Here is a 19,916-nt window from a genome sequence, read left to right on the forward strand (position 1 = left end):
CTTGTTGACATTTTTGAAAAGAATGAAAAAATACCAGACTGTTATTCTGAAATTCATCTCATGGCAGCAGCAGCAGTCTGTCATTAAAGACAAGCAGGATGACAGGGAAGACAGAATGTAAGCTTCCACCAACTTACTGATGCTTCAGAAGTTACAAGGGATGTACAGAGCTTTGATGTGAAGTCTGACTTGCAAGATATATGCCTTCAGTCAGTACCAACTCAGCTGAAAGAATATACATTATAGTGGAAGTCCACTACAAACCACCTGACCAGGATGACCTAGAAGATGAGGCCCTCTATGTACAGATAGAAGCAGCCTCATATTCGCAAGCCCTGGTTCTCACGGGGAACTTCAACCATGCTGGTATCTGTTGGAGGGACAGCACAGCAGGGCATAGGCAATCCAGGAGGTTCCTGTAATGCGTGGATGACAAATTCCTTCTCCAAGTGACAGGGGAGCCAATGAGGAGAGGTGCTATACTGGACCTCATTCTCACCAACAATTCTCAGGGGTCAGTATTGGGATAGGCACTATTTAACATCTTTGTCAGTGACATGGAATCAACATGGGATGAAGTGCACCCTCAGCAAGTTTGCTGATGACACCAAGCTGTGTGGTGCACCCTTTCACTGGAAGGAAGGGATGCCATCCAGAGGGACCTTGAGAGGTGGACCCACATGAACCTCATGAAGCTCAACAAAGCCAAGTGCAAGGTCCCTACATCTGGGCAAGGGCAATCCCAAGCACAAATACAGGCTGGGAGGAGAATGGATTGAGAGTAGGCCCAAGGAGAAGGACCTGGGGGTGTTGGTCGATGACTCAACACAAGCCAGTAATGTGGTGCTTGCAGCCCAGAAAGCCAACCCCATCCTGGGCTGCATCAAAAGAAGCATGGCCAACAGGGTAAGGGAGGTGATTCTCCCCCTCTACTCTGCTCCTGTAAGAACCCACCCGGAACCCTGAGTTCAGCTCTGGAGACCCCAGGACATGCACACAGAACCATTAGAACAAGTCCAGAGGAGGGCCATGAGGATAATCAGAAGGCTGGAGCACCTCTCCTGTGAAGACAGGCTGAGGTTGTTCAGCCTGGAGAAGAGAAGGCTCCGGTGAGACTTTATAGCGGCCTGCCAGTACCTAAAGGGGGCCTACAGGAAAGCTGGGGACAGACTCTTTGTCAGGGGGTGCAGTGATAGGACAAAGGAAAATGGCTTTAAACTAAAAGAGGGTAGATTTAGATTAGGTATAAGGAAGAAATTCTCTACTCAGAGGGTGGTGAGGCACTGGCACAGGTTGCCCAGAGCAGCTGTGGATGCCCCATCCCTGGAGGTGCTCAAGGCCAGGTTGGATGGGGCTTTGGGCAACCTGGTTTGGTGGGAGGCGTCCCTGCCCATGGCAGGGGGTTGAAACTAAATCATGCTTAAGGGTCCTTCCAACTCAAACCATTCTATAATTTTTTGAAAGCTTTCTCATTTCATCTCAATTCTAGGAGCTTGGTGTGTCCATCAAAGTAAATTTCAAAATAAATAAATAAATGAAAGGTTATACTGAACAAATAACAAGGTTTCTGACTAGATAACTGCAGTGAAATTGATTTCCATGCAGCAACTTCTTTTTTTTCTACTTCAGAAGTAGTTCTGTATTACAGGAAATGTCTGTTTTATTACACAAGATGGATTTAGAATAATTAAAACTACGGGTTTCCAATGTGATAATGTAAAACTCAAAGTATTATAAAAAATACAGCAATTCTTAGCCAAATACCTTTTTATTGTGGTCTATTGTTGAAATTTGTAATAAAAGTGTTAAGACAGTACGTTTGCTGAATAAATTGGGTTGTACAGGTGTGGAACCTTCAGACAGGACAGTAGAAGGGCCATGGAAGGCATGTGTTGACAGCACACAACTCAGCAGATGATCCTGATCACAACACACCTATATCTCAGGACACCATGGCAGAAAAACAAGTGGCAGCCTAGAATAAGGTGCAGTTTATATCCACACTCAAAACAAAAACTCTAACACTAACAGGTGAGAGCAGGAAGACAGAATCACTGCAGCTTTAAGACACCCCAGGAAAACAAACAAAAGTAGCTTGAGTAAACCCTAAATCATGGTCCAGGAAAGAAAATACAAAAGATCCTGATCTGTGAGGTACTCTATGAAACACAACAAAACAAAACAAAACAAAAAAAAAACACAGGGACAACAAAAGCCAACCTAGGAATGAAGGAGATGTTCATCATCTCATAAATACTTCCACTGTGAAACATACACTGTTGTACCTGAATGCTGGACACAACACTTGGATGCATCTTATTGCATGAGAGTATATAGGTATGGGGCTTTGAGTGAGGTTTTTGGTGTTTTTTGTTTTGTTTTGTTTTCCCAAATATAATCACTTTTCCCATAAGGTCTTTCATTAATTTTTGCTGCACATTTACTGCAGTACTGCACCATTCATACTGAAGAGTGTTCAGTGCATTACTGAAAGATAAAGCAGAGACGCTTACCTAATGAGACGTTCTGCAAATATCTTCAACTTCAATCTCAGGTTCATTCAGTTCAGAAACAAGCCCTCCTATCTCTTCAAAGCAAGCACTGAGAAAAATGTACTATGAATGTAAATGGTCAGCTTGTAATATTGACTTGTTGTGCCTCTATTCCACAGGTACTCCTGTATCAATATACATTTCTCCTTCTATAAATACACATCTCATGCTTACAGATCAACAGTGATTTGATCGGTTGTGATCAACTGATCAAATCACAAGCCTTATGCTTGCAGGCTCTAGTACAGATAAATTAAGAGTTTCAAGATCTAAAGACACTAGACTTGTTCCAAGCTCTGCAGTTTCAAGCACATGAGGTGAGTTACAGAAGAAACATACAAATCTACTGAAAACCCATTTGCCTATTCATTGGTATTAAACAGGGTGAGAAGAGTACTGAACATTTTAATTTCAAAGGAGTTTCCAAAACCAGTCAAAGGCAGTACTAATCACAAAACTATTATTTCTTTGTGTCTGATACTGTACCTTCCAGCTCTTACTTGTTTATACCTGGATGTGCTCACTGAGAGGAGTATTGAAATTTCAGTATTAGATTAAGGGAACAGGATACAAGTTCAGCTTTCAGATACACTTATCACTAATACATCTAATTCCTTTCACCTTTCAGGTTCCCCACTCCTGGCCTCATGGCTATTATTAAAAAAAAATAACAATAAAAAGAAGAAAAAAAAAGGAGCTATACTAGTAAAATAAGCCTGGCCTGTCCAAAGTAGGATACCACAGGACAGTGGCCTAAGGAAAAATGAAGCTACTTGTCTACATAGCACCTCAGGTTTTGGGAAATATATTGTTCATACACAGATTGTCTTGTACATGTAGGCAAAGAGTCAGCAGAGTTGAAGTGGAGAACTTGGATATCTCCTGGCAAGAAGAGGTTCAATGTTCACAGGCATGAAACAAAGAGGCATGCAACTGCTCTTCACTCCCCTTCACATCTTTCCTCCTTGTGTAGAAATAAGAATGACTTTCAAATGCTGGAAACAGTAAGAAAGCTCAGCATAATTCTACCACATTAAGTACACTACTGTCACTGAAAATGGAAAATGAAAAATGTAAACATTCTGGTAACAATATGGTAAGCATGATGACACAGAACAAATTGCCTGTCCTAAAAGGAGTACTCTTAAAAGCCCTCAATGTCAGGGCAGGCAGCATATAATACTACTTGAGTCAATGTCTCCATGTGTCCACACGATTGCAAGAGGTAAGATTCCTTACAAACATCAAAAGCAAACAACACCACCATCAGACTTACTGGGGGTCAGTAAGAGGGGATCCTATTGTGCAACTTCAATCTTCAATACTGAGAAAAAAGGTAACCTTACTAAAGCATACTACGAAACAAATTGTCATATTGAGAAGGTTTTGTCTCTCCCTGTTGTAAACATATCAAAATTAGAAAACATGGCAAAATAGAGAGAAAAGCATTTCAAATCTGTGCTGAAGAAGTAAACAAAAGCCACACACACTGCCATCATGATTTCCTCATTCTCTTTCAAACATCTGGCCCAGATACCCCAAATCCTCATGACAGTCAGCAAAGGTTAACAAAAGAGCACAAATGCTGTGTTACTTCAACAGCTTGTCCCTACTGGGGAGGATAAGGGCAGGAAAGGAGTATGTTACGTCACCCACAACTACAGCTACTCGAAACATATTTTGAGAAGATAAAATAAAGCTGCACTCTATCCTGCCACCTGCCATTTGCTCCTGAAGTCACAAAGCAGTGCAGTATCTTTGGCAGATGGTGAAGCTGGTAACAGCTGCACTATCAGGACATTTCCAGTAGAGCTGGGGAAAGAGAAGAGAAATGGGGCAACTTGATCTGTTTTCCTCTCCTCACATGGAAATATTGCACCAAGCAATGGACTCCAGCTGGAAACCTCATTATGTAAGCAACACAAGTCAGGATATTAGAGGAAGTTGGTTACAGCCCATCTACTCAATAAAAACTTATTTTAAGAAAATTGTCAGTGAATATTGACCATGTCATCTTAGCACGTGGTTTCTTAGCAATAGTCACAAGAAATTCAGTCAATGCACACTGCATCATAACCACAGCATCAATAAAGGATGGACAAGAGCAGAGTGTGCAATACCTGTCTTATTCTAATTAAATGTTCTTCCTCCAATAATTGTAAAATATTGAGTAACATTTCACAACAGCCTAACTTAAAAATTTTGCAACAAACATACTTAACTGGCATCTTCTGTGAAACAGAAATGGAAACCACAAGCTGAAGAACATGCACTGATTGCTGTAAAACTATAAACTGTTGACTTAAAAAACATGTTGCTCAAGAGGTATTTTAACACAGTATTTAATTCGTATTATGCCATAAACACTAAAAACCAATATATTTCAAGTATGAAGCAAATAATTCCCTTCTTCATGAGTACATCAGTTAATGGAGCAAAGAAATATAACCAATAAGAATTCAGCTGCTATTTCAATTCCTACATTATAAAGAAAATGAGATTTTAACAACGTTAGATGAGACTGACAAATTGTTGGTTTTCTTTCTTAAATGTCTAACAAAGCCCAGCGCCAGCATCATCTCCTCGTCCCCTGGATCCTTGCAGATCAGTATCTATGTTACATCACTGAGCTGCTATCTTTATGACTCCACAGCATTCCCATAGCAAATGCTAAGAATCTTTTCCCATTCCCACAGCAATAACATTCCATAGATGTTGTTTTTCCCCTCAGTCCCTCATCCAGGCTCTGATGCAAGCAATTGATGTTTGTGAATTATCAGAACACGACAAAAAGACCAAACACTTCACACAGCCACCTGCAAGGGGAATCGGGCTTTTCCCGAGCAGATGAATGTATTTGTGCATGAACAACAAGCACCCCAGTCCCATACTGCCCAAACTGAGACTGTTTTTATCCATATTTAAAACCACCAATTTCAGCATGTCAGTAAATGTAACAAAGTTACAGCATTCTTAAGCTCCAGGTTTGCCGTATATTGGATTTAGGACTAAATCTGAAACAATTCTCCTGAAACATAGAAGGAAGGTCAAAATACTGTCCATGGAAAAGTACATATTTAACTTATTTTCTACAATGTTTCAGTACAGGTATATTAGATTCGTGCACACTTATGTAGTCAAATTCACAGGCCACAAAAGCAATTCCATGCAAGCAGCCATATGACCATCACTTGTAAGGAAATAAAATATCCATAGCTTCTATTTCCCAGGCAGCAATTATTATTTGCATTTCACTAATCCTTACATGTTATGATCTTTGTCTTGAAAGAGCTTCCTGGTTAGGTCAAACAGTTCATGCAAACGTGTCCAACAGCAGCTATACAAGAGACCTTACACTAATAGCAAGAAATGAAATACAAAAAAGGGAAATCTCAGTAAGAATAATTTAAAGCTCAGATATTACAGCTCAGAGTGGCAGCATCTGAAATGAATGACAACAGAAAGTAGAGAATTCAATTTTCTGCTGCCTTCCTTGTATAAAAAAGTTACACATAGAAATATGGATTCAGGTTTCGAGGTAAACATAGTGTTTGTATTCTGAGATGACCTAAAAGAAAAGTATTAATTGTAGTTAGGATATAAACACGGCTGCATCTTTTCTAACTTTGAATAACATTTCTGACTCTCAGCCTTTTTGAGTTGCTTTTTCTTTGTTAGTTTGAGCTACAGGTATATAGCTCAAACAAACTAGTCAACAGCTCCACAGACATATTTCTCATTTGAGGCCTGGTAAATGCATATGAACTAGAATTCTATTACAGAAAGGGGCTATTTTAATGCTATTGTTTTCATGTAAAAGATATAAGAAAAAAAAAATGGACTGGAGATCCATTCAGTTTTTATGAGAAAAGCCATGCCACCCATTATGAGAAGATGTATTCACAAATTACTTCTACAATTAATTTTGCTATATTTTAGACTATTTAATTGAGCACTGATATTTAAAAAAAATAATAAAAAAAGAGCCTCTGCATCTTCACTACTAGATTTCCCTTGACGTCACACTAATAAACTACAATACACCCAAGAAAAACAATATGATTTTCTATATTGAGCAAATGTTTGTTTAGTATTTGTAGCTCATGGCACTAAAAAGGGTCAGTTTCCACTGTTCTTGAGCTGTAAAAATAATATATTAAAAAAGTTTATTATTCATCCTGATGAAAGTACTTATCGGACATTATCTCTTAAGAAAGTTTCAAATTCAAACATATACGATACATACTTTGGGTGAAACAGTTCCACGGTCAATTATTTCTTACTACCGGACTGTGCTTATTTTGTTTCTTTAGGAAAGTTAATGAAACTCTACAAGTGAAATGCTGGATGAGAAGTTAAATCTGAAAGAAATACCTGACCATGAGAACCCCTACTGCCATGTTCATGTACCTTACACATGGGTGTGCATCAAGGGTCAAAGTAGCAACTGAGGTACTCAGTGACAAACGTGAACTTATGCATTTCATTGGCAATAAACTTGCTCTTCTAAAATGCAAGAGTTTTGTTGAACAAAGACAAAAAGAAACCCAACATTATTTCTGCCCTTCTTAAGTTAGCTTCTACCATAACCATGTGACACACTTCAGAAGTATGAGAAAGAATGCTTTTTCCACTTAAGCACACCCAGACAAGCAAGCATTTTCTGTTTTAGGACAAACACTCAGTCGGTACAAGTAGATGGTCTTCTGAACCAAAAACAAACAAAAAAACACACTTGTCAGTGAGGACAAGTTCAGATCATGTTGACTTTTGCATTAATCCTGCTACAGCAAGTTTCTGCATGCTTTCCTGTGTTCCCTCCCTAATAAAAGTCAGGCCTGCTAGGCCAACAGCCAACATGCATTTAATTAGATAAATATTCAAAGCTATCAACCACCTGTTTCCAGCACTCCAGATATTAACCTTTTCTGCTTAGTGCATCTGGCTTGAAATGATAAAAACAAAACACCTATTAACATAGTGTCATATAATATGTAAAACACTGATTTTTGTGAAGTTTATGTAACCCATCTTGAAACTAGCTAGCAAGAGCTTTATTTTACTGAGCTATGTCCTCTTTATACTCTAATATTCATCATGTATATATAATATATAATTACATAGATGCATGCAAAAGATGTTTGTGGGTTTGTGGTCTTTTCTGGTTGCTTGCTTGCTTTTTTGGTCCATTTCTTAATGATGCTCTCAACTGTATATTCTCTCTTCTTACTTTGATAATGGAGTGTTTAAAACAGCAATGGTCACTTGATGTAGAAAATTTTATTTCAAACTTAGCACAGAACCTGTCCCAAGGGAAAGTAAAACATCAGCCTTGCTGGAATGCAAAATCCATTTTAAAAGGGAAACAATGAACTTGCTCTTCTTCAGCAGCATGTTGAAAACATCCTATCTGCTAGAAACACATACAAAAAAAACAAGAAAGAAAACAATGCCAAAAGTTTTTTAACCTCTCATAACTGTATTTCTGTATGCAAGCAAACTAAACCAATGCAAGCTTTATCCTGATTCCGTCCCACATCACTTCCATGGACCTCAGCTAATATCATGTCCCTGTCCAGGGATGATTTTATATTTGGCACAACTCTGTCTCTTACCTGGTTTTTAGTGATGGAGCAATTGATTTGGTAAGCCCTCATGAGAAAGAAAACATAAATCCCATAACAGAACAGGGAGACGTGTCCAGCAGAAGAGGCTGTAAGAATCCCAACTGCACATCCCCAAATGAATTTCAGTTTAAAACATTCAGGTGAAGTAGCCTATCAGTAGCCATAGTCCGTTTTGATAAATCACAAATATTTCTCAGAAGAAACGAAATTACATCTAGCCTACTCTTTGAAGCAATATGAAACAAGCTGTGATGTCTCACACTGCTTTAGTTTCTCATAGCCCTCCATTACCTCCCCACTACAAAAACCACAAACTATTAAAGAATTGTCAACAGCTCTATGCAGCTACACTGAGTTACAAATTGTTAATATTCTAATTCTATTCCACCACTTACTTTCCTCACATTCATACATGCAGAGGTGAATTTTACTAATTTCCACTCCATAACCCAAATAAGTTTGTTAAAGCCCCTATTCAGTAGCCTATTTTCGGAACCACAAACAGAATGCATTTTGATCAGTAAAGACAAACTAGAGGTCGAGCTGCTAATCTAAAGCATGAGTTTAACTGAGAGAGGAACTTTAATGTATTACAAACCTAGCATCAGTGTATTTAGAATAAGGCCATCATTAGTAAAGAGAAATCATTGGTTTCACCCTACTAAAACAGCAAAATATTTTCAAAAATGTTTTAACTTTGCCCAAACTCCTCCTGTCCCTCAAAAAGCCACTTCTTGGAAGCCTTTGATGCAGTAGCAAAGCATAAACCTGAATTTTCTAGCCCCAAATGGTATCTCTATCTTCTTGATTATTGAAATTATACACCTGGTCTATGAAAACAGGCAGCAGCTAGCACTACAAGATCAACAGGGACCTTCGTGTCCCAGAAGCAAGCGCATGGCAGAACAACAAGAAACACGGAGAATACCCGGTACCTACTTCAGCTATTTATTTTTTCTTAAATCATTTTGATTGGAATGGATTCTTGAAATTATGCAATTCTATCAACTTTGAGAAGAAAGGAGAGGAAAAAATGTTTTGTCTTCAAACTCAAGATAACAGCAGTTCAGTCTAAAGAGAATTTGATCCCTTTTACAGTGTTGCTCATTTTCCTAAAACAGCTTTCAGATAGTTACACGCGCATGCAAGTTCTTGTTCTGAAATACTGAAAAAAACAGTACAGCTGTGTCCCCGTTTTGCCTGAGGAGGAGAAAGCTGCAAGTGTTACTCCATAAACTACCCAGAGACCTGTACTTTCCAAATCAGAAGGCTGCCATGTTTACCCATATCACTGAAATTTAATAGCTTTGCATCTGTTTTCAAATAAAAGTGTATATCTGATGCATCACAAATTTAACTGATATTCAAGGTCTTTAAGCAGTGCTTGTAACACACTAGTGCTCCAGGACTGCATAGCTAAGAACCTGTAACTACAGCTCACTCCGAAAGTTCAAGTACAGATATACAAAGTCACGTAACAGGGCTGTATTCTCTTGTCCTGGTAATATTTTCTTCTTTAAAACAGCCATCAAATATACATCAATCCTTCTAAGCCTCAAGGCTTAAAGAATATTAAAAGCTAATTAATTTCCTAAAGCATCCAATGCTTAGCATGTAATGTCAAACTGAGGCCACAGCACTACATAAACTCACAAAGCTCTTTACCTCATCAATAACATGGAGTAATTACAATAGCCCCAAATGCGTTCACGTTAAAATCAAGAGATTTTCAAAAGAGTGTTTTGTTTTGTTTTTTTTTTACCTTGATAAACATTAAACAGAAGTGCACACAAGTTTATAACCCAGGTTTTTGCAAAGTTCCTCTGCAAAATGCTGTCATGTAACATTCAATCAGCCTAAGACAATAAAAGCATGAATGACAATATTCCATGTGTTTGGGGAAAATAAAATGTAAAAAAAAAAGAAAGTTCATGCACAAGTAGCTTTCCAAATACATTGTAACGTATGGCTTCAGCCTCCTGTTGGTGCTGGTCATTTCTCATTTACTTGTTAACACCATTCCCAGCGTTATTCCCAGCACTGTGAGGGGGCTTCATTTTAAATCAGTTAGCATTTGAATGATGACAACCCATTTGGAAAACCTTAAATATACAGTAGTTGCTCCGATCGTAACTATACACACTTCATAGAATTTATCCCCTGCCAAGAAACACCCTGCTTTGCCCATACAGTTGTAGCTTCTTCTCATCTTTCACATACAAACTCCAAGTACATTTTCCTTACATTTTAAAGATTCCAGATCATGATGTTTTAAATGAAAACTTCCAGTTCAACAAAAGGTTTGCTCTAAGCATGTAAAACCCTCTGCTACTAAGCAGGTGACCTTTTTATAGAAGGACATCAAATTATTAAGACACAACTTTTGTTTAATGAGCCCATGTTGACTACACCTGATGATAGCTTTGTTCTTTAGGCACTTTCAACAGCATCCAGGATAATCTCCACAGAGCAGCATTCCTAACTACAGCTCTTACAGCCATCCTGTTAACTCGAGACAAACACTCACAGTCACGGCAACACACTATTTCTAAAAAATGTAATAAACAGCAAGGCAGTGGAAGTGAACATCTTACGTTAAAAGGTCCTATAAAATAACTAGCACTGAAACACTTGTGTTCCCTCTTTCAGAGGTACTTCACAGCTTAATTTTTACTGTATAAACAGTAATAACAAGTATAAATCACAGTCTACCTTTATGCTGGAAATTTATTAGTAGGCTTAAAGCTTTTTTAAAGAAAGTGTTAATGCTATTTTAATTTGGTGAGGAATTCTACAGGTTTTTGGGTTTCTTCTGCTCACAGAAGCAATAGTTTGATTTGCAGAAATGCATCATATAAACTACATACTCAAATGTTAACTAAAGGACAAAAAGCCTTCCTCCAGGGTTATTTTCACCTGCAAAGATGACAAGAAGCAGAAGATTCTTCTTCTATCTAAGGACCCTCCAAGCCCAGTCACTACCCACTTTTCTACTTTTTGAACATCAACCTGCCAGACCATTATGTCCCAACTTGGACACAAGAGTATTGCAGGGGGTGGTGTTAATATCCTTCCTATAATTCAAATAATGACATCCACTGCTCTCCACTCATTCACAGATCTAGTCATTTTATCATACAAGGCAACCACATTGGTCAGGCATGATTTACCCTGGGTTGATCCGTTCTGGCTGTTACTGACAACCTTATCCTCCATGTGACAGAAAAAATGTTTCTGGAGGATTTGCTCTATGATTTCTGTCCACAAACAAAGGAAGGCTGACTGTCCTATACTTCCCTAGATTGTCCTTTTGGCTTTTCCTGAAGATGAGCAACATTTGCTTTCCTCTGTCTGAGGTCTACCTCGATCTCCATGACCATGACTGACAGGCGTCTAGCAAGAACATCAACCACTCATCTCAAAACCCTCAGCTGCAACCACTCCTGTCCAAGTTAGGAGAACAGTAAATTGCATTCATGTAGAGAAATGGAAAAGCTGTTAAAATCTCTTTTGTGTGATACATATCTTATAAGACAAACAACATGCAGTCTGTTTATTACCAAGCTTGTTTTCACTTCAAAATTCCTTGGTTGTAAATTGGTCCCTGTTCAATTGCAAGGTACTGCTGTTTCGGGAAGAAAGAAAACTGCAGGTGTTCATTGAAACCTGCTGAAGTAATCGTAGCTGGCAATGACACCACAGCCCAGAAGATGAAGAAAGACCACTTAAAAAAGAAATAGCCCCTCCCCAAAAACAAAATACACTGTATCTGAGAAAGGCACATCTGTTAAAACACGATGGTAAACAGGTGTCTATCAATTTGAACTTCAGCTGTACTTGAACTGTTTTGAACTGTTTCTTCTCCTACAAAGTAATCAACTACTTTAAAATGCAAACAAAATCAAAAAGAAAATATGTATATGATCTGAAACTTGCGATAACCCAAGAACTTCTCTCCAGTCCTGTTTTTCTGTGAAAAACTGAAATACGTAAAAACTAACCAGAATCACTTCCCTAATCTTCTAACCCTGCTTTCCCCAAGTACAGTTAAGAATACCTAAATGGCTTAAGAACACATAAGCCATTAGTGAAAATCTATGTTCCTAAATGAAAATGTGTATTAAGCAATAGCTATGAAAAAGACAATCTACAGATAACTGCACATTTAAGGTCAAAGGCCTGTTAAATGAGCACTTTGGGCAGTTCTGAAATATATAATGCTCCGTAGAGCAGAAAAGTGAATTCCTACACAGTGTTTATTCATAAATTTGAGAAAAGTAAAGCAAAGAGAGAAGTGGAAGCAACACAATGCTATTTCAGTGCTAACAACCCTTACATTTCTGTCACAACTCAGAATGGGCTTGAATACACACTGTAGCGTGCCTTAAAGTGACTGCAGTAACATTTACATATAACATTCTCTAGTGCATATTTATTAATCAGATTTATTATATATGGTAACGAAGAAGGTTACAGTGGCCAAGCCTACTGCCATAACATGAGACAAGCCATGAACACCTCAACTGCATAACCAGAACGTAATTCTCAAGTGGTGTGATTTCAGCTCTTTCATTTAGACATGCCTCACATTCCTGCCCACGATGGATCAGTATGAAAACTCTGTATGAAGAGTCCCTGAATGCATGGGAACTTATAACAGTATTCAGAAAAGGATCCAACAAGGTGGAAGATGGCTAGTCAGAAACATACAATGGTTTCTCCAAATTTTCCGAGGCCATTAGGAGAGGTCATTTTGCACAGCAGTTGTGCTCTGGAAGGACGCCCCTTCAAGAGAGGGCCATGCCACTGGCCAAGGGGGAGGCTCCAAGTACATTTTAACCCAGCAACTGGGCACCATTCCACAACCATCTGCACAGCTCAAGGGCACTCATCCTACCTGACCCTCAAGGCACTTGTCTGAGAGCAAACACTGCAGCTCTGCCTGTGAGGCCTGCACCGCCTGCCCCAGCAGCAGCTGATGCCTCCACCCAGATGGATCTGCTGAAGGTCAAGGCTGCAGCACAGACCTCAGGCTGCAGAAAGTGCCCAGACCTTCCTCCCGGGGTCCAGACCTGCCTGCAAAAGGTGTGCCCAGCTGGAGGACCTCCTGCACCAGGTGACCGACCTGCAGTATTCTCTACAAGCCAGGCTATGCTGTGAAAGCCCAAGGTTAGATACCTAAGGTGTAGGTATTCACTTTAAAAATAACTCAATGCAAAAATGCAATCTCTAATTGCCAGGCACTACATATCAAATTGGTTCACATGAATCACTAAATTCAGGGGGGAAAAATGTGCATGGCTATTATTCAAAATAGCATTTACCCAAAGCTGATACGTAAACCACCAGACATTTGTTATGCTTGGGATTTCCAGAAAATCTAATTTCTGCCTTAACTTGTTGAACGGAGGCCAGCTGAAAAACACAAGACCAAACACCAATAATCAAACATCCTATCTGGGATTGCAGCCATTCACAGATACTTAAGATTGCAACAAAGGACAAGGGTAGAGAGGTATTTTTTTTTGTGGTAATGAAACAATTTAGCGAGAGTTTAATAGCACTAGAAAAAAAGCTGATCAGAGGGATTCAACTCACCATGATCTTTCCAAAAGCTGCTAATATCCAGCAGACATTTTGCTAGGGCACAATAGGTATATCCATCACCAACAAAACAGAAACCCTTGACACAACAAGAGCTTCTTTTTATTTCAGAACAGAAAGGTATTTCTAAAACCCTACACAACATATCCAAGAATAGTTACATCTTTACAAGGACAAGTAGAACACACGTATAGTAAACGTGTCTTTATAGAGTTTATTTTAATATCAATTTTAATGAAAATAAGATTTTCTTAAACTATTTTAACGTGTACGCCTCACGAAGCTCAACAAATGGAACTACAAAGTCCTGGCCCCAGGGAGGAACAACGCCATGCACCACGACTGGCAGGTGCAACATGCTGGAAAAAGCTTTGCTGAAATGGACCTGGGGCTCCTGGTAAACACCAAGGTGGCCGTGGCCAGCCATGTGTCCTTGCAGCTAATTAGGCCAACAACCTCCTGTGCTGCATCAGGCAGAGCACCTCCAGCAGGCTGAGGAAGAGGGAGGTGACCCTTGCCCTCTGCTCTGTGAGACACAGCTGGAGCGCAGGGTCCAGTTCTGGGCTGAGTCCAGGTGAGACAAAGACACACTGCAGTGGGTACAGCGAAGGGCCACTAAGGTGATCAAAGCTTTGCAGCATGTGACATGTGAGGAGAGGCAGAGAGAGCGGGGACTGTTCAGCCTGGGTATGAGAAGGCTTAGGGGTATCTTATCAGGGTGTATAGATACCTGATGAGGAGGGGAAGAGAGAGGAGAGTGAAGACAACTGAGCCTGGCACGTCACAGTGGTGCCCAGTGACAGGACAAGAAGCAACAAACAAATTAAAAACCAAGATATTATGTTTAAACCTTGCTTGACTGCTGAAGTCTGTCAAAGACAGGAAAGGTCAGGAGTTTAGCAGCGAAGAAGACTTCTGGCCTTCATCAAAAGACCACCAGAGTACACCAGATGACCACCCAAGGACTCCACTATACGTGCGAATAGGGGCAGGAACCTACATTAATGATTCTTCAGAGACCTGATGAATATGCAAGAGCCTTATGGGAAATGAAATTAATATGTACATATCCCACTAAAATAATCACACTGCCAGTAACCCTTGGTGTGTATGTGTGTTAGGCGGAGTGATGCCCCCCACACCCAGCACCCTAATAAAGAATACCTGTTTCATAACTTTGGTTATTGAGTTTTCACTGCCTCAACACTACGTATACTACCCTGTTACACTACAGGCATATACTAAGGAACATAATTTTATTTTTATGTATACCACATGATAAGTAATTGCTTAAAAAACACACAGGTAACATCATATATCCGTACTATCTCACCTGCCCTCCCATCACTCTGCTCTGTGCTCTCACTTTTCTCTGCCAAGAAGCTTAGGTTCATAACTACAAACAGGAGTCATCTAAACAATGGATGAACTCCTTCTATCAAGGTAAAATCCTGCCTAAAATAGTTACTAGCAAGCTTTCCATCACAGGTGCCTTCATCATGAGTGACAAGGTTGTACACATTTGTAGGTTCACTGAAGATGGGGATGGGAATAAGGGACATTCAGTGATACAACAGGGTTCCTACAACAGAACTGAGAGCCACCACACTGAATGTGGACTGTTTCCCTGGGGTGGTCCTCGCCTCGCCTCCCCCTTTCACTGATGGTAGTTTCTTCCTCTAGTCTTGCTTCTTTTTACTTATTCCAGAGATTCTTTTTCTTTGCCTAGCTATTTGCTTTACTCAGTCATCTTAGTCTTCATAAATTGTGTGATAGAAATTACTTGCTTTAGGCTCCTTGGGCTGTAAGGCATCCTTTGATATGCAGTATTAGTGAGGGATCATGATCAGAGATGGTGTGAGCACGCTACCACTTGCTTGAATTTGTAGGTTTTAAGGTTATATATGCAAGGAAAATTACGTAGGAAAAACAGGGACAGAGAATAAACCAAACTGGAATATTTCTCTCGCATGTTACAATGACATTCATAATGCTATGCCACACTTTCAGGCTGAAAACTTTTTTTCATTTGAAAGAAAAATCTTACTGTGCTGAGTACTGATTTTTCTAATAAAAAAAAAAGATCTCCATAGCTACAAACACATACTATGATAGGACACAATGTCAATTAGCTTTGTATCATCCAAACTTCATACATTCAGTTTGCTGCCATTACAAATTAAGATGTATTTGAGAAACATCATATTGGTTAGAGATATAAGGTTTCCTCATGTCATTGTAAAACCCAAATATAGTAAAAGTTGTCATGTTCTGAGATGGAACAGAAAAATTAAACATTGTCCAAACATGAAAGAACACCCACATGTGATTCTTATACCTGCATTTAATGAGAATTGTGAAGAATGGCTTGAAACAAAAGAACAAAGTTGTCCTTCTCCACCATTAGGAAATGCTAGGATCTGAGAGGAGAAAATAAACAATGCATGCTACAGGAAAGGAATGAGTCTCAGCAAAGAGAAGAAATGAAGAATGACCACAGTATCAGTGTGTCAGAAAATAAAAGGAGTATATGGAGAGAAGCAAGGTAAGAGAGGAATAAACCCAGGCTACAAATTGTATCACAAGCATTAATAGAGTGACAACAGAAACATGAAGTTCAAAAAAATATTTTTGGTCATTTGCTTTTAGTTAGACCCTCTTTCTTAACCAACTCTACTCTGCTGGTTAAAGGACACACACCATACCACATCAATTCAGTTCTGGCGTATGATTAGTAAAATAGAAAGATGGCCACAAGAAAAGAAAATATCTTGTCATCAGTTCTGTTGGCCAACACACTAACTGGAAGTGTTCTGGGAAGAGGGTTTTTGGTTGTTTTTTTCTTTTTTGCAACAGATTGGAAAAAAAATGCTAGTCTTACAGTGTGCAATACTAGCAGTCAGGCAAAGAAGCCCCCTGAAGGGTGGAGGAAACTTTAAGTGTGCCACCTACTGTGGGCACACTGTTCCAGGTTACAGCCCTAGGATGCTGTTAGTTATGTTAGCGCTGCAAGCAGCTTCTCTTTCCTCTCTAACCTCCCAAGCATGCCGACTGCTGAGCAAGAACTATGTTCTTCTAACCAAAATGGATTTCAAGAAACAGTCTATCACAGTAAGCAAATGACTGCATAAATATCCACACTTGCTTACTAAAGGTAAAAATTTACAAGTAACATACCATGACATTTATTTATACTGAACAAGCACAGCTGTAAGGTTGTCCAGTTACTTCCACCACAACTACACTAATGCAGAGGTCAGAGGCAGAAAGCACAGCCATGTCATATTTTTCAACATCACTGAAATGCTAGGGAGAAATAAAACACATCCGTCAGAAGACAACTGTTAATTATAAGCAACTCAGTTCACCTTTTAAGAAAACGTATAATAAAACAGACTTAAGTATGTACCAGATAGCCTTTTAGTTAGAAGAGCCTGATTATGTAAAATTAGAGGAGGAAGAAACCATAGTAATTCGCTTTAAAAAAAAAATAAAAAAAACTCTTCAAAAAAATATAATAATGCTACCTTGAAAATTAATACAGAAGCCTTTAATAGATCAGCAGTTCTAAATAAGTGTGTTGATAATCATTTACAAGTTATCAAAGCTAATAAAAATTACACTGCACCTTACAAATCCATTCTAGAGAATTCACTAATTTAACATTCAAATTCATCACACTTTTCTTTGCTCTAAAACAGAGAATTACATCTCTATCAGAAACAGGAAGCCTTTAAAATTAAAATATACTATGATTTCTTTATATTTTAGCAAACATGTTTCAACTTACTTGATTGAGTTTCTGAAATGGTCTTCAGCTGGATTTTTTACTGTACAACTGTTCAGCAACCATAGATCTGCTTCAGCAGAGTTATCTAGAAGAAAGGATAGAAATCTGTATCAAACTGTCAACTCCTACTTTAAAGCATATAAAAAAAGATCAAACTTAGCACTTATCAATAAATTGACTATTCATAAAATGACTCTAACAATTACGTTCTTAGAAAGGCTTTTTGCTTTGTTGGTTTTGCTTGTTTCTTTTTGTTCGTTTGTTTTTAAACCAGAGCACTTCCATTAGCACTTATTTTTTTGCAAAGAATGAACAGTTACCCATTTATCAGCTGAGATGTCAGTAGGCTGCACATCATGGCAAACAAACTAAGGAAAAGGGGTTGCTGCCAAAAAATGAATAATCCCTGGCCTATAAAAAGGCAGAAAGATTACAAAACTGCAAAGGTGCTTTCTGAAAATCAAGTAAGTGGTTAACAAAAGCAGTAACAAAACAGAGTAACTGCTTCCATTTATTGTGAATTATTAACAAATACAAGAGAGACAAACCAGAATAAAGCATGAGTCTCTACTAAAGAGAGAAGCCAAAGCAGTTATTCTGGAAAGAAATATGCCTTTTTCTAGTTTAGATTATATCTTAATTATGGTATAATTACAGTTCAGCTATTTCCAGGTAGAAGATACTCATGCATTGAACATCTGCCTCCACTCAGATAAGCATATAAACTCCTTCCAAAAGCAAACCTTTCTGTATGTTCACACCTCACTGATATCTGAATACATTCACACAACTGAATCCCACTATTACCTGCAGAAGCACATACACATACATGAACTCTAATCCTGTAAAAATATCCCTATCATACAGATTTACTAACATAGCTGTCTTTCTTGTAAAGTCAGAATTTCTCCAAGAAAGGAACGAAGATAATTCATCTCAAAGACTCGAGTGCTCTAGCATTGATCAGAACAGTTTACATCAGTGTGGATAGGAAAACTTGTGCCACTCTTGCTACTGTTCAGCACATCCTGAGTATTGAAGTATTTTCATATAACATAAGCCAATGAATAAAGACACCATCACTTTTAGGTTGCTGTACTTGAACTGACATCCTGCTAAAGCAGAAGAAAGCCTATAATGATTTAAGCATGTTTACATGTGCCCTTGTCTCAGACATATCGACATAAACATGAATATCCTTTCCCCCCCCCCCAACCACATATACTTATCATTCTAAACAATAAAAGAGAAAAACCTCTTTTATTAAATCTTCTGTCTCCACCAGCATCCTCTCCAAAGAAACTACGCTTTTCAATTAACTATCAGTCACTTAACCTAGGAAGCAGTAAAATGAAATTAACCCATAAAATAGCAACTGAAAGGAACTCTTATGCTAGATTACAGAAACCATTAACTTGCATCAAACACTGGTCTCTGCTTAGACAGGCAAAGGCTACAAAGGAGTCAAATATAACATTCAGACCTCCAGCTATTTTAAGTGCAAAGCCAATGTACCAGTATCTGACCCTATCTTTTGACAGGATGGCAAAGAACAAGTTCCATTTCAGTGTATGCCAAGTCAAAAAAAAAAAAAATCTCTCCCCCAACTCAGACAGGATGAAAACAACTCAATGTTTCTAGACTTATGAACTTACCATCACTGTTAGAAAGATAAATATCAGTTTAAAAAATTTGATTAGAAGTGATGTACAAAAAGCAAGGAAAAGTACAGTTTCAAAATCAGAAAGAGGGTGAACTGTTGACCAACTCAGTTTCACCAAGTATGAAAACAAGCACTTTTAACACAAGGTTTTCTAGTAACACTGTCAAACCTTTGTACTTCTTACTATTTCCAGCATGAAATATTTATAAATTCAACTGCACATCCATGATGCACCTACCTGAGAATCACAGGTGGTACCATAGACCCAAAGGCCATGGATACCTTTAGCAGGCTACAGAACAGTTCCAGCATTGTACAACCATACTATTTCAAGCTACAGAGCTGCCATTATTCAGATGAGAGATGGTGTAATGCATGGAACACCAGTTCTGGACTTGCTTTCAGTTCCTCCCTATATAATGGTCTTCATGTGTGGAGCCTATGTGGAATAGGAGGTGACAGCCTCACTACCACAACACCTTTACCCTAAAGTGAGAATAAACAACCTTTCTTTGAAATGGTATTGGAAGAATACATTAAAGTTTAGGAAGACTTAACACACTAACCCAATAGGAACCATTTCACATGATGCTTTGCACTCCAGGCCGCTGATATATTAACTGCTGGGTCGGGATTCTAAGGGACAGCAACAGCATCACCTGCACACATTTTACACTAGG

At 38.7% G+C, this 19,916-nt stretch overlaps 1 protein-coding gene across 3 annotated transcripts in view; it reads right to left on the bottom strand.

Moving 5' to 3' along the window:
• CDKAL1 (CDKAL1 threonylcarbamoyladenosine tRNA methylthiotransferase) overlaps positions 1–19,916 on the bottom strand; it is a 427,133-nt gene that overhangs the window by 337,228 nt on the left and 69,989 nt on the right. For all 3 annotated transcript variants that reach the window (XM_082753985.1, XM_082753986.1, XM_082753987.1), the window contains one exon: positions 17,574–17,658. In XM_082753985.1, the coding sequence (XP_082610111.1) occupies positions 17,574–17,658 (85 nt within the window). The remainder of the gene's footprint in view (positions 1–17,573; positions 17,659–19,916) is intronic.

Source organism: Aythya marila, assembly GCF_965140915.1.
Source record: "Aythya marila genome assembly, chromosome: 2".
In the NCBI taxonomy this organism is placed as follows: Eukaryota; Metazoa; Chordata; class Aves; order Anseriformes; family Anatidae; genus Aythya; species Aythya marila.